This window comes from Ceratina calcarata, unplaced genomic scaffold (genome assembly GCF_001652005.2).
Source record: "Ceratina calcarata isolate Rehan_Ccalc_2016 unplaced genomic scaffold, ASM165200v1 scaffold8, whole genome shotgun sequence".
NCBI lineage: Eukaryota > Metazoa > Arthropoda > Insecta > Hymenoptera > Apidae > Ceratina > Ceratina calcarata.
The window spans coordinates 486,038-510,415 of NW_017179316.1; the positions used below are offsets into that span (position 1 = coordinate 486,038).

Sequence of the window (24,378 nt, forward strand, 5' to 3'; positions counted from 1 at the left end):
CGATAAATGTATCATTGCGTAAAGTCAATGATTCTCGATGCTAATTCGACGAACTGTTTCTATAATCGATCTTTTTGCACTAGATATTAGCATGTGAATAATTATGTTTTCCTTTGTTGGAAAAACGACAGAACGAAACTTGTTTCATTCAACTCTGTCACAGAGTTGGTGGTCCATAATCGATAATATTTCACACATCGTTTTTTCTTATTGATATAAACGGAAACTTCCATGATCTTCATGCTCCTTCTGGTAATGTTTTTTTTCTTTTTTTTGAATCGCAGTACAAAACTGCCACCACGTAAGATGTCCTTCTGTAATCGGAAGATTCAATATCAATTCGATCTGGCGCGTATCGACTTATGAAACGAACTCTTTCCCGTTCGTAGTGGAAAGCTTACTTTGGTTACAGAGACGTAGAATTACATTTCTCAGCAGCACCCAGACTTAGAGGATTCGATTGGACGTCCATGTTCTATTTTCACCTTATTTGCTGGATCGCTGTTTCCACTTGACGGAGGACCCACTCTAAGTTTTATTTCTGCAGCCATTGTCATGAAAGCCTGTTCTACGTTCATCGCATTCTTCGCCGAGGTTTCCAAGAATGGTATGCCAAGTTGGTCTGCGTATTCCTGTTCATAAAATATACCAATTTTTCCCGATGAGTACCAGCGTACAATTCAAAGGTTAACATCATTCTCCTGTCTCTCACCTTCGCTGTTGTATAGTCAACGACTTTCTTGGTGTGAAGATCACATTTGTTGCCGACCAGCAGCTTATTTACGTTATCACAAGCGTAACGATCGATCTCTTCCAGCCACTGTTTAACATTATTGAACGTTTCTTGGTCTGTGCAGTCGTAGACAACGATAATACCGTGTGCACCTCTGTAGTAAGAACTTGTAATGGTTCGAAATCTTTCTTGACCTGCTGTATCCCAGATTTGCAATTTTATCGTTTTCCCGTCTAGGTCAATTGTTCTTATCTTAAAATCTACGCCAATAGTACTGATGTAACTTTCTGTGTATGTATCATCGGCGAAACGGAGCAGGAGACAGGATTTTCCAACTCCAGAATCTCCAATTAAAAGCAACTTGAACAAGTAATCACTGTAAAACGAGATTTTTTACTACGATTAAATCAAGTTTTGGATTAAATGCGTTTCGTTGTGAACATGAATTTTAAACGACAGGTAGAAATATCAACATTACATATTTCACAGATATCTGTTTCCTGTAATTATATCATAAAATAGTGTTACTGTACTACAAACTTGTTCCTAATACATTGATATCTGAATGTAAAGTTCACAGAGTGTAACACAAAGAAGTGAACTTTGGCTTGTACATTAGTACGTTTTATATTACCGCGTCTTGCTTCTAATAGTCATCTAAAATACTCTTATGAGTCATCGATACGAAAGCTATACAATTTCGAATGAGCAATCAGTGATAAAGAAAGAAAAGAAATAGTAGACAACACAAAGAACGAATTTTCTAAAATATGGCTTGTGAACATGGACAAACTAGAGTGGGGGAAAGAGTGAATCTGTCAGATAGCAGAGTAGGAAACAGAACTCTTTCAGATTTAACACGATATACATTAATATGCGAACAGCATCGATCTGATTGATCTTCGTTCGCCGTTGTTGAAGTTATAAACGACTGATTACGTGTTACTACGAAACGAACGTTCCTAGAAATACTTATGTCTGCGCGAAAAACAAGTTTACTCACTATTCAGGATTCATCGTGGACATGCTACGCTTAGAACGCGCTCGCTAATATCGTGTACCGTAGCTTCGGGTACCTAAAAACTGGACACGATCCTGTAAAAATCTCTAACGCGACGATACGAATTTCACAGATCACGTTCCTCGACACGAAAGAGCTGTAACAATGGCGGTCACGGTAACTCGGTAACTCCTCCCAAACCAGCGAATGAGATGTCCACCATTGACGTAATGCCAGAATGGCAGCAGGCAGGCAGCAGGTGCTGTTTCACTCCCTCTGACGACGACGACGGCGACGGGGGATGAGCAATGATGAGCAATTCAACACAAACAGCACGTCTGCGCACTTCTTGCCTTTTAGATTTTAGTTTTCCCTAGTTTCCCTATCTACGTTGGGTCGAGATCACGGTCGAAATTCCTCAAATCTCACGACACTGCTTTTCCTCTCTCTCTCTCTCTTCGCAATCTTAAGAATTTATAATGCGACGAACAGATAATTGAAGATTCTATCTAACTTAAGTATAATATATGTAAGCGTTAATCATACTCGCTGAATTCTATGTTGAAAATTGTATCTTCTTCATTTGTATTGTACGTATCTAAAATCACAGCTTCAAGATCGGTTCTCAACGTTCCATTCGTTCTGCTCTGCGATGGCTTGGCGCTTTTGCTACTTGCTAGAGAAATAATCATAGAAACTACTGTCCGGTATATTCTTTTACAAACTATATATATTTTATAACAGTTTATAAGATTTTCTCTGGACCATATTTATCAGTTTAATTAAGTCATTATTATTTTAATCAGCGAAGTCGATTCGGTGTCGATAGTATATTGTTCGTCTTCTTTTTAAACTAAATATATGTTCTGCGCGCGTGAATAATAAGTATACGGTATAACAACAAAACTCGTGACACGATTTCATGTCAAACTGCAACTGTCAATTTTAATGTACCATTTCTCAGTACGTTTTAATTCAGAAGAGAATTCGCATTTTATTCCATTTTTTTCATATCTTGTGGTGAATCGATAAATATACTTGCATTGAGAAACAAAAGTATCTGTCATTAGACGGTACGGGATGCTTTTTGAAATATACGTTGGAAACTGTCAATTTACAAAGACGTTTATCTTTCTTCTGTTCAGTGAAGACATCTTCGGTATTAGCGAAAAAGTAGAAAAGTGTCATTAATGTCGTCCACATGTTCATCCTCGCTTGAATTGCACTTTCGGAGCGTGAATGGCGATAGAATAAAGCTGATAGACAAAAGCGTGAAAGCTAAAAATGTTATGAAATTCGTCTTGTACAAAAATGTATATTTAAACGCGAATGCGACTTTACTGTTGCTAGTTGGAACGTTCTTTCTATGGAATGCATTCAATATCTTCATACCACTTGTCGTGTCGATTTTAATATTAACACTACAGTTCGTTAGCTTCATCACATCTGTAAATAAAGGTGCGTCAAATGATCTCGAGCATCAGGAATCCCTGAGCATTCGAGGTACAAGAGTTACATTTTAGTAGATTGAAGGAATTTCTGTTTTACAGATACATTAACAGTCATTGAATTTGTTGGTATATACACCGAAGGAAAGGGAACATTTTATGGCTTGACATCGTGCGAATTTATTCCTTGGGACACAGTGGAAGATATATTTATCAATGAAGTTATAACAGGAGTAAGCACAATTATATTCCACTTGTTTTCTGACACACGTTTAACATCTGCTTTGACTTTCAGCAAAGAGTATTATATTATCTCACAGTTATAGTGAAGGAATCGTTCGGTGAAAAGGATTCCATAAGATTGGTTCCTTTGTTTAAGGATCTCGTACCAGAGAGAAAATGCCTGGAATATATGTACGAAAGGCTAACTGGATCGATTGGACCCAGAGGGAGGAGAACCCCAACTTAACAGTACCTGGTTCTTACTGGCTGTGTCACAAGAATGACATATACAAATTTATTTTTAGGTACCACCGTTCTAATAGGTAATTAGTTTTTATACTAATGATGTTCCCAATGTAACAGTTTTGTAAATACGTATCGTTTAAAGGAATGTAACGGAGTTTGGTTTTGGTAAAGAATTAATGAAAGTGATTAGGAGGATCATAAAGAATCCACCAGCACAGGGGCAACAGTTTAGTACGAGCCACCTTCTAATTACCTTCAGTATCCTTTGCCTAATGTACAACGCCGCGTTTATGGTACTATTTAAACTTATCTCTTAACTCTGCCTCGTAATCAAATAGATCTAACGTGGTGGAACAAGCAGGATAAACTTTTCGCGCTACTCAAGTTTGACGAGCGCTCATTGAACACGTTTTCTCATGCATTCATATTAACTATAAAACTAAACAGTCCGTCTGATTCAGGACAGAATTTGAAATGCCCTCCAATCGATCACTCTTTCCATTACCGAGATCGGGACGAAGAAAGTGTATGTACGAACAAAGATACGAATAAACTTGATAACAATCTAAATGTATCATTTGAGACACCCGCAACCTCCGAAAATAATGTATCGTTAAACGATGAAATAAACGACAGTGGTTCATTGGTGGGTGAGACGAGTTATTCAGAAGATGGAAATGTCGGATCATCTTCAAAGAGAGATCGTGCAATGGACGACGAGGAGAAATCGAACCAACAGGATGCAAAAGAAGATGCTAATCAACAATTAATCGGTTCAAATGCTAGTAGAACGTTGAATGACGATAATAATGTTGACTCTGCTAATCTACCGTATCAGTATTTAATAGAAAAAGAAATAGAGACTACGGGACAAAATGTGAGAAAACGTAAACTCGGAGCAGAGGATAAGACGGATACTAAAAATCATGCAGAGTCACAGCCAGATAGACAACTGCAAGATTTGCCTCACTCTAAGAAGAGAAAGTATGAACTAGACAATTCTCAACGATCCTCTGACATTACAGATTTAGTGATGGAAGGATTAATGTTTACAATCCGTCAGGGACAGGACACTGTCGCCGTCATAGAACAAAAGACTGAACTGGAAATGGACGAAGTATTAGAGAATTCGGAGAAAATTGAAACGGAGGAGGGTGAAAAACGTTTACGAAACTCTAGTTTACTCGGCATGGAAAATCTGATAACGATGATTGAATCCCCAAATGGAAATAAATTTGAAAGTAAACGTCGAAGCGTAATCGCTCAGTGTTACCCTTGGATGAATCGATCGTTAGATAATAAAGTTAATGAATGCAGCGGCACGGCTGATTTAAAACATGCACAACAGCAAACTGCCGACGACTCTGCCTTAGTTGGTACGAGCAGTGGTTACGCAGAACCTCGGGAATATGTGACACCTATGGGAGAAGAGAAAGGAGAACGTGAAGAAGGGAAGCAACAGGTTGAGCGAGAACAAAGGGAGGCGAGATTAGAAGAAACGGAAACTGCAGCGGAAGAAGACGAAGATATCATACCCGAAGCATTACAAAATGATGACTTACAACCTTATCTCCTACAACCTACACCGCGACACGATCATACGAATCGTAAAAATCTATCAACAGATGAAATGAATGAGTCAATGAATAAACAATTAGAGTCTGTAAATAGACCGAATTCAAGTAATAAGAGAAGATCCAAAATAAATTCTCCAATAATTATTTCAAATCGACTTATTACCGTCAACGAGATACCTTCCCCGTTACGAAAAATATTGAAAGATAGATTAACAATGGAAGACGTTCCATCGGACAATCAAAATGAAATGAACAAAGCAAACACGATCGATATACAGGAAGAACAACCACGTGGGGAAGAGGATAAGATTTGCACTGTACAATTCGAAACTGATGTTTCAAATACTCCGCGCACAGACCGGACGATTGTGAATGATGATAAAGATGCTGAAGAGAATGATGAGAGTAAACTATCTGCGACGTTAGAGCCAGAAGCAACAGTTTCTAACACGACGGAAGAAAACGTAAAGCTAAACGAAGAGGAATCAGAAGAAGCGAACAAAGGTGAATGTTTGTATTCAGGTGAATTGAAAAATATTACAGAAGACTTTCACAAAAGCATGGAATATTCGCAGAAAAGACGCAAGATAATTGAAAAGTCTCTTAGACCAAGAAGAAAATCATTACATTTGCAGAATGCCACCAATGATTGCGAGATGCATGTACAAATGTCAAAATTCTTTGAAGACATTACACGGGGTGCCAAGGTCCTTGTAAAACGTATAGACCTAAATAAATGTTTATGACTTGAATGAAAATCGATAGTAGGTCCTTGTGCAACGTGAACATGGATTTCATTTTTAACAACATTGTATGAATATTTATGAACAATTTAATTTATGATTGGAATAGTTGATATTATTTTACGTGTAATGCAACTGTAAATAAATCAGAAATGAGCATGAAGCTATTTAGTCTTGCAGTAATTTTTTTATAGGGCACTGCTTTTCTCGTTCAGTTTGATCCACGACAGCTTTCAAATTATTCAACGTGCTTATAACGTTCTGTAACCTAGAGTCCAAATGGTCGAAGCATATTTCTTCTTGGTTAACATTTAAATCCAAACGTTCCCCTTTTTCTGAAGTGGATGACTTGTCTATCACAGATGGCTTTCCTGACACCTTCGACATCTGCAAAGAACAAAATTATTTGCTCAGTGAACTGCATTAGTTCAAACGGAAGCATCGTATTCATTGCAGTCCAAATTCATTATGCGGAAAATAAGCTATTTACGTTTATATCATTCTTAATTTGAATACATTTCGTAAGTTCATTGGCACAAAGTGATGGAAATTGTTCCCTGGCATCACATAATTCAAAGACGGCGTCCTCGCATTGTTGTTCAAGATTTTCTGGAACACAGATTTTAAAGAGAAATAGAATTCCTCTTCTCACATCACACACACATACACAAACTTGCATTCATCTTCATATTTTTTACTTACCCATCGTTCAAAATATTCAAATTTTTCGTACATTCACACTAAAATAAAAGATTTGAAATCTTCAGTTCGATAGGTTCGATGTTCAAAATATTTAACTGTCAAACTGTCAACGTTGGGCAGACGAGAACTGTCCATAGCACTTGCTTGTACTGCTGAATGAAAATTAAATTTTCACATTTATGCATGTCAGCTGGGTCGACAGTATGTTCCCGTTTTCATCCCAGGTACAACGGTGGAGACAAAACGGAGGTAGGCAAAGTGATGGTGAAATGAGTCATGCGCGAGCGTATAAGGCTGTGTCGCGCACGAGGACCAAAACGGTAAATAACAACGACGATATAAAAAATAAATCTGTCACGATTAATTCTTGCCTTTACGGACCGAGTCACTCGTTCAACAGTCGATCGAATGACAGTGTCTAAAAGCGTCACGTTGTACAGTGGCTATTTTGAAGTAAAATGTGCGATGAAGAACAGAGTTCCACTCCAGTCGAAACCGATGAAACGGACGCCCGATTATCTTTGCTGGACCTTCCGGTCGAGGTTCGTACACAATAATTTTCACGATTACAATCGTTTTCGATACGCAATAAGGAATGACGCATATCGTTTCGACTAATACGGAATCAAATGTAGGATATAAAATTGCTCAACACTTGTCGCCGTTCGATTAAACTTGTTCGATTTTCTTGAAATTTGTTAGGCAAATCGTCCAGTACATCAGATGGAGTGCAATGGAATAAATTTATTAACATAGGCACGTCCGTTTCGGTAAAGATTTGACAGAAAGTAATCTTTCAATCAAGTTTCACCAAAGTAAAAGTTTAGAGTTGAACAAACTCGGACAGCAACGAGCTGTGACGAATGACTATAAAAAAAATTCATATGCTTATCCTATTATATTTATTTCAGATATTCTTCCATATATGCTCCTTCTTGGACGCAGCCACACTGGTGCACGGATTGAGCTTAGCGTGTAAACAGTTTTATCACATTTTAAACGACAACTTGCAATGGAGAATGAGGACAAGACAGATTTGGCCAGATACTTGTTATCCGGTTCTGCCTCCTGGTTAGCTCTAAATTGATAGCACCTTGTGTCTTGCACGACCGATCATTCTGTAAATAAATAGAACTCTGTCTACTTACTGTACTCAGTATCTAGTGCCACTCCTCTCGATAGGCACAAACAAATTACGAACGAATTTTTATATTATACACGCAGGTTTCCCAAATTTAATCTTCTGGCATTACTTTCTCAGGACGTGTTCCTACGTACGTGTATTCATAAGACGCTTACTTTTAGCTGACGATGATGAGCTGTTCTGGAAATTATCGTGCGTTGCACTAGAGAAACAGATATCGTTATGGGGGAAAGAAGATTCTATGGAAAAATTGTCTTTACATGATAAAGTCCAATACAGTACTATCGATGGTTTACTATTAATGCAGGCTAGTATCTTGTTTTTTGCGATACATTGTTAAATTGGAACAGAATCGATAACACTCGTGCGTTAATGCAGGACGGGAACATTTGCATATCAGGAGCCAGAGATCGATCTCTAGTATGTTGGAAGCTTTCTACAAAGAGAAACGAAAAGGGCAGCTACAAATGTATAGAGTTTGCTCACGACGGGTGGATTTGGGACCTAGCAGCGATAGATAACACGGTCTATAGTTGCAGCTGGGACCAGACCGTGAAATCATGGACGCTGACAAACACCGGTCTCGTTCACTCCAAAACTTATGAGATGTACATGAAACCACAGCTGGTCATTTTCACTGCTCTCGTTATGGGAAGGTCGAGCGAGAAAGGCACAAACCCTTTGGTTCTTAAGAGATAGTCGACCAATAAAGTACATTTCACGAGCACAGTACTAAACTGCGAATACGTATTTTTTTTTTTTAACGTTTACTAGAAAGACAGAGGGTGATCGACCGAGAGAACTCTGCTTTCACTCGCTCTGCCACAAGTGACCGCGCGAAATATCGCATCGTTTTTAGCAAATGTCTAATGTCGAACGTGTCCTTCAGGAGTGTCACAGGCGCTTTGCTGTGCGTCGCGTCCTGTCCAGAGCTGGCTCTCTTCGCCACAGGATCGTTCTGTAGAACCATCTTTGTATTTGATCAAAGAGTAAACTATAAACCTGTTATACACTATCGACCGCATAGGCGAGCGGTAATTCGACTGGTCATGAACTCTCACTTCATTTTATCCGGTAGCGAGGATAGAACGGTGTCCGTGTGGGACCAGAGAGCGGGAAAGATCATGGAAAATGTCACGGTAAAGACACGACGATAAATGTACGAGAACGACGATCATCAATGATTCAAGGCGTTTCGTTTCAGATTTCGCAAGAATCGTTTCCTATGAGCATGTGCATGCAGCGGGACATAGTTTACGTAGGAGATGGCAATGCCAAGTTGCATGTACTCGATCCGAAAGCGAACTTTAAGCCAGTCAAGTGCTACAGCACTGAACATAAGAAAGGTATCAACGGCGTTCACGCTGCACCTGGATGTTTGATTACAAGTTCTATGGACGCTACGGTGCGAATTTCCAGTCCTACGGACCCTCCGCAACATCTGACTACTTTAAATTCGAGTTACGGTGAAATAGCTAGCGTGAGTAGCCCATCGTGTTACCCGACGTGTTCGTATCGACCTGTAATTTTGCTTCGATTTATTTTAGACGGATTATTTAAACAATGTTCTCGCTATATCTGGTACAGAGGGAATTGAAATATGGAGACCGAGGTCGTTGATGCAGTGTGCATAAACTTGTCAATAAGTCAATGATCACTGTAAGCAGTTGGCTTTTCTACGCTGTATCTCCTTTGAATTTTAATAACGTTTTAATAAAAGTTACAAAAATATATGTATACACGAAACAAATTTAATAAACGCTTTGCCAAATACATCGAGTCTCCCCGAGTGAAATCACAATAGTCCGGGCAATCGGTAAACTTGGTATTAAAGAATAACGCTGAAGAGCATCGTTCGTTGGCGAGGTGACGAATTTGAAAAAAGCTGCCAAGATCCGGACGATAGACCGATCGATGTCACTGGCATCGCCGGAAGTGTTCGCCTGCTAACCACCGAGAACGTTCAATTGTCCATCCGTATGAATTACGCGAAAATGGAATATCGTTATGAAACGATGTTTAATATCGGTCTAATTGGTCTGTACGATTAATCGCGGGTTCGGAAATAGGGTTTGGCGATAATTTAACGAACAATCGTGTCGTGGCGCGCCGGTATTCTAAATGCTTTCGTGGCCGGGTAGTGGGGGTAACCGTGGGGAGCTTCCGTTTATCTGCGAGGTCAGAGAAGGCTGGCTGCGTTCAGTGGTGCTGTTGAAAAACACGATGAAAATGGCGTGGCAACCGCAAGAGGAAGGACTTAGACAAATCTTGACGCTCCTTAAGGAGTCCCAGAGCCCGGATACGGTCACCCAACGCGCCGTGCAAGAAGTATCCTTTTCTCATTCGATCGCGAATTGTTTTGTGCTACGGAAAAGTTCGTTCGACCGATTTTTATTCCCCGGTAAGTACACCCGCGACGCGGCAATGAAGAAAAGCGGGTAGGTCCGATCAATGGGGCGTATGTTCTCGCCGTGCTAGAATCACCGTGCTCCTCTTCGATTAGGTTCGGGAACGTGCCAAGACATTTGGCCGACGATACCGGACAGTTTCGAGGGTTTTTCGACACTCGCCCGGATCTGGGACGGGAAAATGTTCGGCGCGCTTTTGCGCAGCCTGTCACGGGCCCTCTTCTTTCTCGTCTACCACGGTTCGATTGATAAACTGTTCTGAAATATTCGTATTCCAACGATTACGATTTTCCGCGGATACGCGAACCGTCTCGTGATGGTTACGCGTTCATTTTGACGGGCCCGTCGTTACGGTTACGTTCAGAACACGAAAGAGTGGCTCGCCAGACGTTGATAGCTTTTTCTCGAATAACACGTGAGTGATACTCAAGCGCCAAGAAATATGTTAATGATACATCATATCGCGGGGCGCGTCAGAAATGCCGTTAGTGTCGGCGTCGAGTTTGTTTTTCTGACATCGTAATCGATAAATCTCGCACGTAGTTTCGGCCATAATATTAATTAAACTGCTTGCAAGTGACACGTAGAAACAAATGTTCGCGGAACACGTTTGTCACAAACGATATCCTAGTTGCCGAATAATGGGACTATCGTACGGAATCTCGAATTTTTTTTCGCACACTTCTCGTATCGTTTTCATACATACGCACATATTTACATGTCGCAAGTTTTGTAATTTCAAAAACGAATTAACGTATCTGTAATTCAAAAATGTTCGCTCTGTTCGTTATGCAATGATGCGAGGATAAACATTGTAGTTATGCAAACATACAATAGTTCTTCATTTCTAAATGTGTGTCTTATATCGAGTCGTGTACATTGTCCAAACTTTTCCTTAACAATTCTCTTCAGAAATTAGAAGAATTGAATACATTTCCAGACTTTAACAATTACCTTATTTTCGTTTTAACTAAACTAACATCAGAGGGTAGGTATTTCGAGTACAGTTTCTTCTGTTCGTTACCCCTGTGTGTGAATTTAATTGTATCTCTTTTTTCAAGATGAACCTACGAGGTCTCTAAGCGGACTGATATTGAAAAATAACGTTAAAGCTCATTTTTATAAGTTTTTACCGGAAGTCACAAATTTTATAAAGCAAGAATGCTTGTCAGCAGTTGGAGATCCGTCGCCTCTGATTCGCGCAACTGTCGGCATTTTGATAACTACCATTGCATCCAAAGGTATAGTCATCGTCTGCTACTACTGGTAACGATTAAACGAACAACACGGTGCTACGAGACTTGTCTTTTGAAACAGGTGAATTGACCAGATGGCCGGAGCTGCTGCCTGCCCTTTGTCAAATGTTGGACTCCCAGGATTACAACGTTTGCGAAGGTGCATTCGGTGCTCTTCAAAAGATATGCGAAGACTCTGCAGAGATATTAGACTCCGACGCGCTCAATCGACCTCTGAACGTTTTAATCCCCAAGTTCCTGCAATTTTTCAGACATTCGAGCCCCAAAATTAGATCACATGCTATCGCCTGTGTTAATCAGTTTATTGTTAATCGTACACAGGCCCTAATGATTCATATAGACAGCTTCTTGGAGAACCTCTTCCACTTAGCCAACGACGAAGATCCCGAAGTTAGAAAAAATGTTTGCAGGTACGAAGAGATTTCCGTTTCCTCCGTCAAAAGTGTATCGAACGATTTATACTGTGTAACATTTGTTTTATGATTTCTCTCCATAGAGCTTTGGTTATGTTGCTTGAAGTTCGAATGGATAGATTAATACCACACATGCATAATATAATAGAGTACATGTTAATGAGGACTCAAGATCCTGACGAGGGAGTTGCTTTAGAAGCTTGTGAATTTTGGCTTTCGCTAGCTGAGCAACCAATTTGTAAAGAAGCACTTGCACCACATCTACCCCGTTTAGTCCCCATATTGGTAGGTAGCGTACGGAATAAATTAAGTTTCCCAAATAAAATTACGATGAACGACTGAATTTCTTAATGAATTTTCACAGGTAAGAGGTATGAAATACTCGGAAATTGATATAATACTCCTGAAGGGAGACGTGGAGGAGGATGAGATGATTCCGGACAGGGAAGAAGACATCAGACCAAGATTCCCCAAATCGAAAACGCATCACTCCCATCACGGTAGTATCAATAAACATTCGAACGAGAACGGAGGCTGCGACGAGGAGGACATCGACGCCGAGGACGGTTGCGACGACGACACGTCGCTCAGCGATTGGAATTTAAGGAAATGCTCTGCAGCGGCTCTAGACATGTTAGCGAATGTATTCAGAGAGGAATTGTTACCAGTTTTAGTACCAATTTTAAAAGAGACTCTTTTCCATCAAGATTGGGAAATCAAAGAGTCCGGTATATTGGCACTGGGAGCCATAGCGGAAGGTACCTTAGTACCAACAATTTCATACGATGTAAAGATATGTCTTTGAAGGTTGACTTGACACGTGAAACGTTGTTGCAGGTTGTATGAGTGGAATGATTCCACACTTGTCAGAATTAATTCCATATTTAATTAATTGCTTGAGCGACAAGAAAGCACTAGTGCGCGCCATCACGTGCTGGACCCTGAGTCGTTACGCACACTGGGTCTGTGCGCAACCACACGATACGCATCTGAAACCTTTGATGACCGAGTTGTTGAAACGAGTGCTCGATGGCAATAAACGAGTCCAGGAAGCAGCATGCTCAGCCTTTGCGACGCTGGAGGAAGAGGCGTGCACGGAATTAGTCCCTTATCTTGGATTTATTCTTGAAACGCTCGTCTTCGCTTTTGGTAAGGCACACCTCTCGACTATTTATTCCGTTACTGATCGTCACCATTTATCCAGGTAAATATCAACATAAAAACCTTTTAATATTATACGACGCGATTGGTACCCTCGCTGATTCGGTGGGACACCATCTCAACAAACCGGATTACATCAACCTTCTGATGCCACCGCTGATCAATAAGTGGAACGTACTGAAAGACGAGGACAAAGACTTGTTCCCGTTGTTAGAGTGTCTCTCCTCTGTAGCGACTGCGTTGCGATCCGGTTTCCTTCCTTATTGCGAACCAGTATACAGGTGAACCTTCAACGGTGAACGTTGGTCGGTCTTTGTTGGCCGTGACCGATGTCTAAATTTTACATGTATTTTTTATGACAGGCGGTGCGTATCCCTAGTAGAGCAGACCTTGAATCAACACATAGCGAACACCCAGAGCCCGGAACAATTCGAGGCGCCTGATAAAGATTTCATGATCGTTGCGTTGGATCTTCTCAGCGGTTTGGCGGAAGGTCTGGACGGGCACATGGAAAGTCTAGTAATGAACAGCAACGTTATGCAACTGTTGTATCAGTGCATGCAGGACGGTATGCCCGAAGTCAGACAAAGCAGTTTCGCTCTGCTAGGAGATCTAACAAAGGCTTGCTTCCAACACGTCCTCCCATGCATACGTGAGTATTTATTAGTTCGTCCATGATCTGTAACACGTTTATTTATCGACCCAATTTGTAGCGGAATTCATGCCGATACTTGGACAGAATTTAAATCCTGAATTCATATCTGTGTGTAACAACGCAACGTGGGCTATCGGCGAGATCGCTATAAAACTTGGTAAGACATGTTTAAACAATCTGATTCACGTTGCAATTGGAATTATTGGTAAATAATAATTGGCGCCCCTTTCGTGTTCGTAGGGTCCGACACGAGCGCGTATATCCCATTAATATTGAATCAACTCATCGACATAATCAACAGACCGAACACGCCAAAAACACTCTTAGAAAATACAGGTGAGTATCTGTGTGATATTCTCAACTACATTAGTTTCTTCTACACAGTATAGTACCATGGAGCATACTTTTAAATGGTAGGGGATAATGCGTAGTAAACTTGCAGTTTTTTCAGTATTGAGATAACAACCGATTACCGTTATCACTGTCATTGTTACCATCACCCATATCTAAGTAGAAGTAAAAGTACCTTTTGCTTAGAAGTATGCTCTGCACACAGAGGGGAAACTTTTCATTTGAGGCGTCGTAGCGTTCGCGTGGTGTCTCGAAATATTTGCAAGTACTACCGTACAGAAGCCTGCTCACGCGAGACGATTATACTCGTTCCGTTTTCAATGACAAGTCTCCCAAATATACAAAGCAAGTCCTCACGTTAGATTCAGCATATTCGGTGGCATAATTTGAATTTAGGTGCATTTTCTGTAAATGACTTTGATCGAAGGTAAATAACCACACAGACTGACGACCTCGAGTGGTTCCTCAAGTGACCACGCTTGCACGTTTCTTTATCAGCGGGTTTATTAAATTCTTAGTGTCTGTATATTGGACCTGATTTAGTGGTGTGCGATTGCCTGCAGGCTTTACACGGCTGTACGGCCATAAGAAACATACCGCAATTCGATATTACTATGCTTGCATCTGTCTAATTGCCCCAGATATTGTTTCAACGACGGTGTATACCTTTTTAAATTGGCCTCTGTACAGTCGACGAGAAAAATTCTTTAGTTCTGTGTTTCTTTGTTGATTCTGATTTATATATAATATCCGATATATTTATTGGTAGAGATTATTACTCATGTTCATATGTATCGGTTCTTTATCGAGTTCATGGGCTCGCACGCTGCTATCTAATTTTTATTATTGTTTCAGCAGCTACAATAGCACGGTATTGCCTATGTTCATTGTCGGTATTTCATATGTTTCTCACCTCTGTTCCCACTGTCTCTATCGATTGTTAATACTTGTAATTGATTATTATTAATTATTATCAATTGGTGGTTATTATGAATTGGTCCAAGTTCACTAAAGATAATAGACAGTACCTACGACATACAATTCGCCTGAGTTGATCGTTGGTTCGCTATCAGTTTGTCTTATTGTTTGTGTTTCCGGTCACTTCACTACACTTCACTTGTCTACTTACCGAAAATGAAAATGAAACCGTAGCCATAACGATCGGTCGCCTAGGTTACGTGTGTCCCCACGACGTCGCCCCCATGTTACAGCAGTTTGTCCGACAGTGGTGTGTAAATTTCTTTATTATTATATTCTATTAATTATATTATATACCTTCTATTTTTATTAGCACTTTATTATATTATTCCCGTACTCTTCAGTAACGTTGCATTCAGGGGCTGCTAAGAACTCTTGCGCAAGAACATCCTCAGTAGCTGGTTCTATGACAGAGTCCATAATAATTTTATTTCTATGTATTATCGGCGAACAAGTATTATCCAGAAGATGCGCTCTCTCTCTCTCTCTCTCTCTCGTTAAACGCGGGCATAGTTTATCCTACTTACTTACTTACTACTGCTATACTTGCCCAATGGTTTTTGCAGTGTCGATGTACTCTTTAAATTTACTTTGTGCATTTAATTTCTCGCCGTCATGCAAGTACGTTATGGGCTCTTAACTATACCGTTTAATACTATATAGGGTAGGTTTACATTTGTCACGTTCCTTTTTTTCAATTAGGTCTCTGTGACAATTAGCCACTATCTATGATTGCCTTGCATTCGAATTTAGAGACATGTGTCCAGTGCCGCATTTACACTGACTCTCGGAGGCCCTATGCGTAACGTCGTTACGAGACCTCGAGATCAACTTGTCCTCGTAGCTTGCGCTTAGTGCGTCTTACGGTAAATGCGGCCCTGCATGTATATTTTTTTGTATAATTTTCACTGTGTACAGGTAGTTTCAATCAGGATTGTCCTACTTGCATGTAAATTAACTTGGCATCGATATCTGTTAAATACATCATCTCAGTTATGTCGCTGTTGCCGCGATTACCGTCGGTGTCTCCTACGTTCGCCGAAATCGAGAATCGCAGAAAGTAAAACGAGACGGTGTCAAATGTAAACCAAGCCTTGATTAATAATAACCTTAGCGATACTACAGTCACATCGAAATGCTAGAAAATGATACAAGAGTGTTCACAGGAACTCTCCGTCCTACGATCAGACTAGACTGATTCCTTTTTTTTTTCTCTGTAGATCGATAGTTCGAACTTTATCATTTTTTAGCACTACGAAACGTAACGAAGGTAAAGTTTGGTAAAGCGTAGGATGTTCAAGTATAGGACCGGCCACGAGAGAAAGCCACGTTAATTGTTAGCTATGAAGATCGTGTACAACTCGTGGGAATGAATATCGTATCGAGTGATTAGTTAAATATCATTTTTTCCCATGATCATGTTCTTATGAATGTGAATAGTATTAATTGAAAAGAAGGTAACTTCATCGTAATTGCCATCGGTTGAAATCTGAATTGATCATTTCAACAAAACCCGTTGCATTTGATTGCCGTACAGATGAAGGTACCTTCTTCGCAAATCGTTAGCGCGATCCTCTTTTTAACGCGCGCGTCGTTCGTCAGGTGTACTTCTTTACGGAGCATAAGGGACAACGAGGAAAAGGATTCAGCGTTCAGAGGTATGTGTCAGATGATCACCGTGAACCCGGCAGGAGTCGTAGCCGATTTCATCTTCTTCTGCGACGCTGTTGCCTCGTGGGTCACACCTAGAGAAGACCTCAAAGACATGTTCCAAAAGGTACGATGCAAAAGTTTATTACTTCCTCGTTTGCCTCATCCTCGGGCCGTACCACTGAATCGATCTCTCTCATCTCAGATACTCCACGGATTCAAAAATCAAGTTGGTGCGGAAAATTGGAAACGATTCTCAGATCAATTCCCACCGCAGCTCACTGAACGGCTCCATAATATGTATGGCGTCTGAGCAGCCCCGCCTAAATGCGGTGAGTCGATTTCTCTCTTCTCTACTCCCATGCTGCAAAGAGTAGCAGTTTCTTTTCAACAACTGTCGATTCGTACACAATGTACCGAAATTTTAAAGAGTTTCGCGTATACACGAAGAGATTCAGAGTAACAAAGACCATTTAAAATGCATGATCGCTTTTTCGGTGTAGAGAATGTGAGATTGAAAATGAAATAATATGCTTGTGTCTATTACAGAAGGCCGCTTTATGGGGCAGGCCGAAACGGGGTTGGGCGGGAAACAGAACAATGGGTGGACAGGGTGGGTGGGTGAAACCACGGCCTCTTCTCATCGACATCGTTGTCGTTACCGTATTATGATGGTCACCGTCAGGCTCTCGGGGAAATTAATAACGCGCGATCAGAGCTGCAGCCAGCGAGAATAAAAACGGGGAAAAAACAAAAGAGCAAAACCGATAATACGAAATGAGAATGAAACGAAGAAAATGAGAACGACAAAATAACAACGACAAAATGTCATGGGCCGAAATGCAACGCGTGGGTGGGCGGGTAGGGGGGCGGGATGGGTGGGAGGGAGGTATCGCGATGGGGTCACCGACCGCTTTACAAGCAAAAAGGTATCGTAAACTTGGACGCTAAACCGTATTGCAGAACGATATAAAGTGAAAAAGAAACAAAAATGGTACCTTAACGTAGTGAACAAAAAACCTACACGCTGTACACTCCGTTTCCATTAGCGCTGTGTGTAACACTGTCCAAGTGTTTGATTCTCGCATACTGAAACGAGACAAGAAAGTGCTGGCGGCCAACTAGCCCAACTAGTTAAACGAATTTCTCGATCGACGTGATTGGAGAAAACCAAGTATACACGTGTACTTGCGGAACGTAAATGAAACGAGACACGAATTAAAAGGGAGAATTGATGATACGAAAGAGCGTAGATCTCACGTTATAGAGCTTGCTGAACTACTGTGATCGAAGACTTATATATTAGAGTATTGCTTTCCCTTTTTTCCTTTCTCTCTTTTTTTTCAGAAATGTAAGAGGGGCGCAGCGCTCTACTCTTCGACGAATCGGGTAGAGCTTTTAGACAATGGTAGTATTGCTTATTTGATATGAAGCTAACAGATAGACGAGTGTGTTGTTAGAAATTTCATAGTGTACAGACGGTTTTTGAAAGTATGTATTTTTATACGTTGAAACTCAATATAAACGCAGAGAAAGTGCCATTCCGTTCGTTTTCCGAACCAAAATTTTTCTGCTCACTTTATTCTCTCCTTGCTAATTGTGATATTAGGTTTACACGACACTGTCGTCATGTATGAGTGAAACACATTTCAAACAGATTAATATATACATACGTATAATGAAACGGAAAATATGTATTTATATATTGCTGTTGATTATATATGTATATCGAGCATGACGTTTTAATCCACAGACCATTTTGTGATTATTTTTTGTTAAACATATTAAATTAGGATCTTATTAGACGTTAGTGTAAATAGATAAAATACATTTTAGAGTGGACATTTTTGTTGTCACCATAGGTATTTCAAATTTCTTGCTTACGCATCACCTCTTGGAACGATGTTATTTAAAAACTAAATAAGGAGGCATATAAACGTGTCTCATGTGCGATCCACAGAGTTTTTGAATCTATGACGTGAAATCTATCGCGATGTCTTAGGGAAATTCTTCTTTTTTTTAATTACATGCACCAATACGCCGCTGATCTCTAGTTTCGTTCTCTCGAAGTCTCTTCTCGTGTTTTACTTTTAAAAGCCCAACCGGGCAACGTGCGTCATTCCGGTTCATTTGTCTCTGGGCCTGTTCAAACAGCGAGCACTTTTTCATTCTAATGAAAAATGCATAAAGATTGCATCTGTAGGTAAACTGCGAATTAGAGATGGAACAATTGGTACGACGCGATTTTTGAATTGTATGAAAACGCGTTTAGGACGATGAGGAACGAAAACAAAGACGACAGCAAATAAACAACAACATATTATCGAGAATCGTGAAATCTGTGACAAATGAAAATCAATCGTCAGTATCGTTTTCCAGACCTTCTACGATTACAAGTGTAAACTGTAATTCTTATTTTCTCTCTTTATTCGTTAATGATAACGTGCAGAAAATAACGAGTAAAGGAACGAAAAGCTCAAGCGGAGATGATAAAGAAATTAATATAAGCTGACCGTCGTTGAGTCACTGTTGTCAATCAAACTTTCAAGTTTATTAATAAAAAGAAAGCAAAAAAAAAGAGAAAAATATGAAAGAACTGGCAGGATGAACTAGCGCAGGCGAGATTATTTAGAGTGGAGAGATTAGTAAAGTACCGATTCTGTTTGCGCGACTCGTAAAACGAGCGAGGCCGTCGTTCTCAGTCGAATTTTCAAGCACTCTTCAAGTGAACTCACTAGATCAAAAATTGTATAATCCGTTGTATGTACGTACGGTCACAGCAACGCGCGTGACGAGTACAATACGACGATGAGAATATATTTTTAACGTCACCGTAGATTAAACGCCAGCGAAAGAAGAGATTATTTTATCGTCCTACTTCTATTTCGATCGAACGAAAAAAGGCATAGGAGAATGATCGCAAGAAACATCGTGCCGTAATCACGAGGAACGAACCGTGCGGTTTCCGTCCTCGTTGTTTCGAACGGGAAGCGAAAATTGCAAGAGAAACCGATGAGAATAAGGACCAGGGAGAACCGTATGTTGCGCAGAGAACAGAATAATTTATCGTATACACATGTTTGCATTCGTGGCCGCTCCTTCGACTCGATCCGTCAATCGGCGACCTTCGGATTGTCATTACTCTTCATCCCAATTTTTGGTCCCTTCCTTGCTCTGCCTGCGCCATGTTTGTGATATTACTATTTTTTATAATTACTTAAGGACTTGGAAGAAGTGAACAGGAAGGGAGAAACACGAGTAAAGATCTCGAGCCAACCGCGATCTCTCGACTGAAGTCTATTAAATTCTCCCCACGAGTAAATTTCACAGCAACACTTGAGCAAGGAAAACATTTCATTCATTACGCTCTACTATTATTTGCTTTTTATTGTATTGTAAATAATACGAACGTCGCGTCAGCGCTGACATCATTTTCTAACTTGGCCAGTTGTCCCTGTCGCAGAATTGACTAGTGTTCAAACAGCACATTCGACTTGATAGCTACTATGCACAGAGTACGCGCAGATTACACATGACACGTACACGTACGAAACACAAGTCTGTACACGACGTGCGTGTATTTTTTAAATAGTTCCTAAGCTAGAGCCAGAATGGTTTTCAGAACGTTTCCACTCACGTACACACGAGACATATATTTATAATAGACCTATCTGTTTTTCTCTCTCTCTCTCTCTCTCTCAGGTTGTCCCAATTCAATTTTACACTGCAACCGAATGGAATTTCGATGATAGAATGTTTGATACGCCGTACCTTCTTGTGTAAATACAATATACGAAACAATTTCTTCTGCTTGAAGCAAAAGAAAGACTTCCGCCGAGATTTCGCGTGGCTCGCCAACATTTATTATTACTTACTCGAGTCTCTTAGTCAAGACGAGGAGGAGGTACATTTATATTAAAGTATGACAAGTGAATGAAAAAACGAAATGAGCAAATTAAAGATTTGTCTATTTATACATAATTATATTATAAAGAGGAAATAATACTGTACGATGATGGTGGGAGTCGATTGATATTTGATAAATTTCCAAGTTTTTTCTAATTCCAAAAGGAGGAGAGTGAGGGAGGGAGAGAAAGGGAGAATGCTTGGGAGAATGTATAAATTAAGGAATGACTGCGGGGCGGACAACTGAATATAGAAAGGGAGGAGTAAAAATGAACAAGTAATTAAACGAGACGAACACAAGTAAATATATTGTTGTATCTTTATTGTTGTTGTTGCATGAGACTAGCGTAATAGACTGAGCCATACACGTGGTTAAATAACTATTAACATAATATTTCTTAATTAATATCATATTATTGTAATTATTATACGGTGTGTATTATATTCAATAACGTAACGTTTCGTGCGGGCAGTGTACGGAGGGAGTTCCTATCCTTTGGGACATTTAAAAAACGATCGGTCCATCATAAATTGTTATCATCGCCAAGAGCCTCTCTTCATCCAACGATTATTTTCAACCGTGTCATATACTCGGCACAAAATCGTTCGTTTCGTCTTTCAAATCATGTTCCAGCGTGAATTCCTGCATGGTCACCTACGATTATTGTCATTGGTATAAGGCGTGAGGTCCGAAATTATAAAGATTCGTATGTGTGTGTGTGTCTGTCGTTTGTGCGTATAACATTTCCCCGCTCGGATCGAGGAACGATGTGCGAATCTCGATCGAATCGCGTGGCAAAATTGGAAAGGGGAAATGACACAGAATTCTTTCTTTTGCCCAAAGGATCGGAACTTTGTGGGGCTGTTCCTAGTACCTGATTATCCTATCCTTGCGGCACGAAAGCTTTTTAATCCCATCCCCCTCTGAAAATGACAACAGCAACAACGAGGAGGAACGGCTCGGGATGTCATCGAGCTCGTTTCCTCACTGTTCTCTCGCGTCTCTCGCAAGCGCCAGCGAATTCCTCTGTCCAGTGTTCACGCTTCGGTATAGAGAAAGAAAAACAAGAAAAAAAAATGGTAAAACGGTGTTCTTTTTATTGTTGCATACCTTGACTGCCTAGTACTTAAGCATATACATAATACATATAGTATATAAATATATATATACATAAATAACTATATATATATACACACACACACAGACACAGACAAATCCGATAGGAAATTCGAGATTAGAACTCGGCGTTGCATGCGAGTTTATTTCGCATGAAATTCTTGTAATTAAGTACAATTTATCGAACATAGCGAGACTGCCCTACGTCCTTTTTCTTTCTTTCTCACAGGCTCGCAGATCGAATCTTCGATTTAACATCGATTGGCAGTTGATCTCGATTAAACAATACTCGTCGACTGAGATTTAGTGGAATTTAATCATTAATCGGTCGAATCTGCGACCCTGGTTTCTTACACGCATTTGTCAAGGTGCAACGAAGAGTGCTGACAAGTCTTTTACCGCTACGTCGAAAGCGAAGCATCCAACGATTCGTTTCCTCGAGTCGCGAATTTCGAGTCGCACGCAAACACAGCGTTTAAACAAAATTAATAATCGCCGCGCTAGAAAAACGATCAAAGAAAAAGGAATGAACGGATAGAATTTCGATGGAAGCGAGACGACAGACTATCGTCTCGTTCGTTATTGTACACGGCTTCCGACGATCGTCTCATTGTGATCGGTAAAGCCTCGTTTTACGCTCTGCGCCGTTTCACGCTTTACTACGTGAAACGTTCTTAATTATTAAATGAACGTCGTTACGGTCTGCGATCGACCGTCATTCGGCAGGAATTGCGATCCTTGAGGTTCACGATCAAAAGTCAGCTTTCTATTGTATGATCAAGGAGAAATTGAGAAAAAAAAAAAGAAAAACACGGATCATAGAGAAAGATGAAGCGTCACGTCAGCATGCGAAAGCCGATCGGAAGATGTCTTTAAGAGATCGACACTCGCGATTTCTATTTTTGTTTCTGCCTCTCTCCAGGACGCAGTACTCGTCGTTCTTTTCTCACGAGATCGACTCGAGAGGAGCTCACTTTCTTCAACTTACCTCTGCGTTTTACGATTCCTCCACGCTGAGAGAAACTGCACTGGAGTCGGATCTCAAAGAACAACTTCATAGTCCAGCCAAGGCATCGCTATTTCTTTCGACCGATACACAGGCTCTATTTGTATCTACGCACACGCACAATCGACCATTGTCCGATTACTTTCTCTTGGCTCTCTCTGTGCTACGTGATTACGCTGTTGGAAATAAATTTTGAGGAGTAATAGCATAAAGAATATCCACCTCTGCGAGTGTCCCTTTCTCCAGTTCTTCTCTACCGAATTTATTAATCCATTTTATTTTCTACATCTTTTTAACAATATTTGTCAGACCGATGTAGTCCGCATGTAAAAGGTGACGTTTCGCCGATACGTTACGTCCTATTTTATTTGTCACGAGAGCGCGTCGAGTACGGTAAGACGTTTTAATAAAATCCTTTCATCGGTTCGTTTTAGAAATTCGTCGAATTCCTATCATCTGCGAAGCTAAGTCTCGATAAAGATTCCCGAAGATCTCGTGGAACGCTGCGTTTGTCGGAGATGCGTCATTATGTTTCGAATTTAATCACTGGTCGAAAGCTCGTTAGAAAACAATGAAAACGTATTCTTTTGTAACCGTCGAGTCTTACGACGGACGCCAGGACGGTAGGTCCTATTCCGGGTCCATAAAACGGTCCATAAACGTTCCCGTCAGTGGGGCGTAAAAGCTCGGTTGTAGCGAGGAATAAAACGCGTAGCCCACGTCCGATCGGTGTAACGGGCCGGGCTTAAGTGATTGCTTCTCTTCATTAGAAGACTGGCTCGTTCCCGAAGCCGATCTCTCCTTCTATTCGGGGCGGTAGAAACTTGAGGGACAGGTGTGGTAATGGCCCGTATCCGAGCGGGCATCCGCGCGCGCCTGCGAACGATGGAGAAGGGACTCGCGGAGGGGTAGTTGCAGTCGATTTAACCCCTGCCTCACCGTACCGTCGCCCGCCCACCCCTAGAGACTATTACGCGAATTGATTCAGCATCGGATCTACCCCTGCCGCTCCGAGAAACACCATTTAGATCCTCGTTTCTTCCACTTTACCCTCTTCTCCCTCGCTCCTTCCAATCGCTCTCATATTGGACACACAACAAGATCCCGTTGTTACTTGGTTCTATGCGGCTAAATTTTCCAACGAATTCTGCACCGGTCCAGATCCAATTCTACTTTTCATATTGTTTCGTTTGAGGTCGAGGAATACGGTTTGGAAACGAGTCACGGTACAGAGATAAGTAACGAAAGAACAGCGTGAATAAAGCAGAAGCAGGAAATTCGGCGAGAGATCAATCGTCGAGAGGCCGCGGAAGCGGGGGCGTCGGAGGACCGGAAAATAATTCACGCGAGCACACCGCTACCCCGGCTACGGCACTGACTAGCAACGGACCAAGGGGCTGGTCGGATGCTGCACCTTCCACCCCCCGCCCCTTAATCTAATCCGAGGATAATCCAAAATTCATGACACACATAACTGCCAGGCGATGATATATCTGGCGGGGGTGCAGAGGCAACGTCTTGCCCCTTCCACCCCTCGGTCCATTCGCATCCCCGGCAACCTGCCTCTCCAGCATCCGTTGGCTGGGCTCCTCGTTGCGAACCACGGGAGGGCGAGTTCCTCGCAATCACTGGTGTTATTATTTAATGCATCACGCTCACGGT

At 41.0% G+C, this 24,378-nt stretch overlaps 5 protein-coding genes across 11 annotated transcripts; 3 read left to right on the forward strand and 2 right to left on the reverse strand.

The window, feature by feature from the left end:
- Positions 1–267: 267 nt before the first annotated feature.
- On the reverse strand, positions 268–2,028 carry Rab1 (RAS oncogene family member Rab1). Its single transcript, XM_018034564.2, has 4 exons — positions 1,737–2,028; positions 713–1,109; positions 402–632; positions 268–314 (listed from the first exon to the last, which is right to left on the reverse strand). The coding sequence occupies exons 1-3, from the start codon at positions 1,757–1,759 to the stop codon at positions 432–434; spliced, it is 621 nt and encodes a 206-aa protein (XP_017890053.1). The 5' UTR covers positions 1,760–2,028; the 3' UTR covers positions 268–314; positions 402–431.
- A 420-nt stretch (positions 2,029–2,448) lies between these two features.
- Positions 2,449–6,140, forward strand: LOC108631052 (uncharacterized). Of its 5 annotated transcripts, none has more exons than XM_018034743.2 (5): positions 2,449–3,191; positions 3,284–3,414; positions 3,561–3,726; positions 3,792–3,907; positions 3,988–6,140. In XM_018034743.2, the coding sequence occupies exons 3-5, from the start codon at positions 3,581–3,583 to the stop codon at positions 5,970–5,972; spliced, it is 2,247 nt and encodes a 748-aa protein (XP_017890232.1). In that variant the 5' UTR covers positions 2,449–3,191; positions 3,284–3,414; positions 3,561–3,580; the 3' UTR covers positions 5,973–6,140. The 5 variants fall into 5 exon arrangements, with proteins under 5 accessions (XP_017890232.1, XP_026674383.1, XP_017890231.1 ...); XM_026818582.1 differs by having other exon boundaries at positions 2,450–3,191; positions 3,477–3,726; XM_018034742.2 differs by having other exon boundaries at positions 2,450–2,806; positions 2,879–3,191; positions 3,284–3,726.
- LOC108631054 (uncharacterized) lies at positions 6,137–6,915 on the reverse strand. The gene is made up of 3 exons (XM_018034750.2): positions 6,672–6,915; positions 6,460–6,578; positions 6,137–6,356 (listed from the first exon to the last, which is right to left on the reverse strand). Exons 1-3 carry the CDS (start codon positions 6,673–6,675, stop codon positions 6,138–6,140), a joined length of 342 nt encoding a protein of 113 aa, XP_017890239.1. The 5' UTR covers positions 6,676–6,915; the 3' UTR covers position 6,137.
- Positions 6,909–9,554, forward strand: LOC108631053 (F-box/WD repeat-containing protein 9). 2 transcript variants are annotated; one of them, XM_026818585.1, is made up of 7 exons: positions 6,909–7,213; positions 7,583–7,742; positions 7,977–8,122; positions 8,194–8,423; positions 8,705–8,954; positions 9,020–9,295; positions 9,363–9,554. In XM_026818585.1, exons 1-7 carry the CDS (start codon positions 7,130–7,132, stop codon positions 9,447–9,449), a joined length of 1,233 nt encoding a protein of 410 aa, XP_026674386.1. In that variant the 5' UTR covers positions 6,909–7,129; the 3' UTR covers positions 9,450–9,554. The 2 variants fall into 2 exon arrangements, with proteins under 2 accessions (XP_026674386.1, XP_026674387.1); XM_026818586.1 differs by lacking the exon at positions 6,909–7,213 and adding an exon at positions 7,239–7,441.
- A 410-nt stretch (positions 9,555–9,964) lies between these two features.
- On the forward strand, positions 9,965–17,540 carry Tnpo (transportin 1). Of its 2 annotated transcripts, XM_018034762.2 has the most exons (15): positions 9,968–10,143; positions 11,136–11,211; positions 11,285–11,464; positions 11,541–11,889; positions 11,976–12,177; positions 12,257–12,650; positions 12,730–13,041; positions 13,097–13,334; positions 13,416–13,705; positions 13,767–13,865; positions 13,949–14,044; positions 15,212–15,287; positions 16,640–16,814; positions 16,893–17,019; positions 17,237–17,540. In XM_018034762.2, the coding sequence occupies exons 1-14, from the start codon at positions 10,039–10,041 to the stop codon at positions 16,998–17,000; spliced, it is 2,700 nt and encodes an 899-aa protein (XP_017890251.1). In that variant the 5' UTR covers positions 9,968–10,038; the 3' UTR covers positions 17,001–17,019; positions 17,237–17,540. The 2 variants fall into 2 exon arrangements, with proteins under 2 accessions (XP_017890252.1, XP_017890251.1); XM_018034763.2 differs by lacking the exons at positions 15,212–15,287; positions 16,893–17,019; positions 17,237–17,540 and having other exon boundaries at positions 9,965–10,143; positions 16,640–16,755.
- The last annotated feature ends 6,838 nt before the right edge of the window (positions 17,541–24,378 follow it).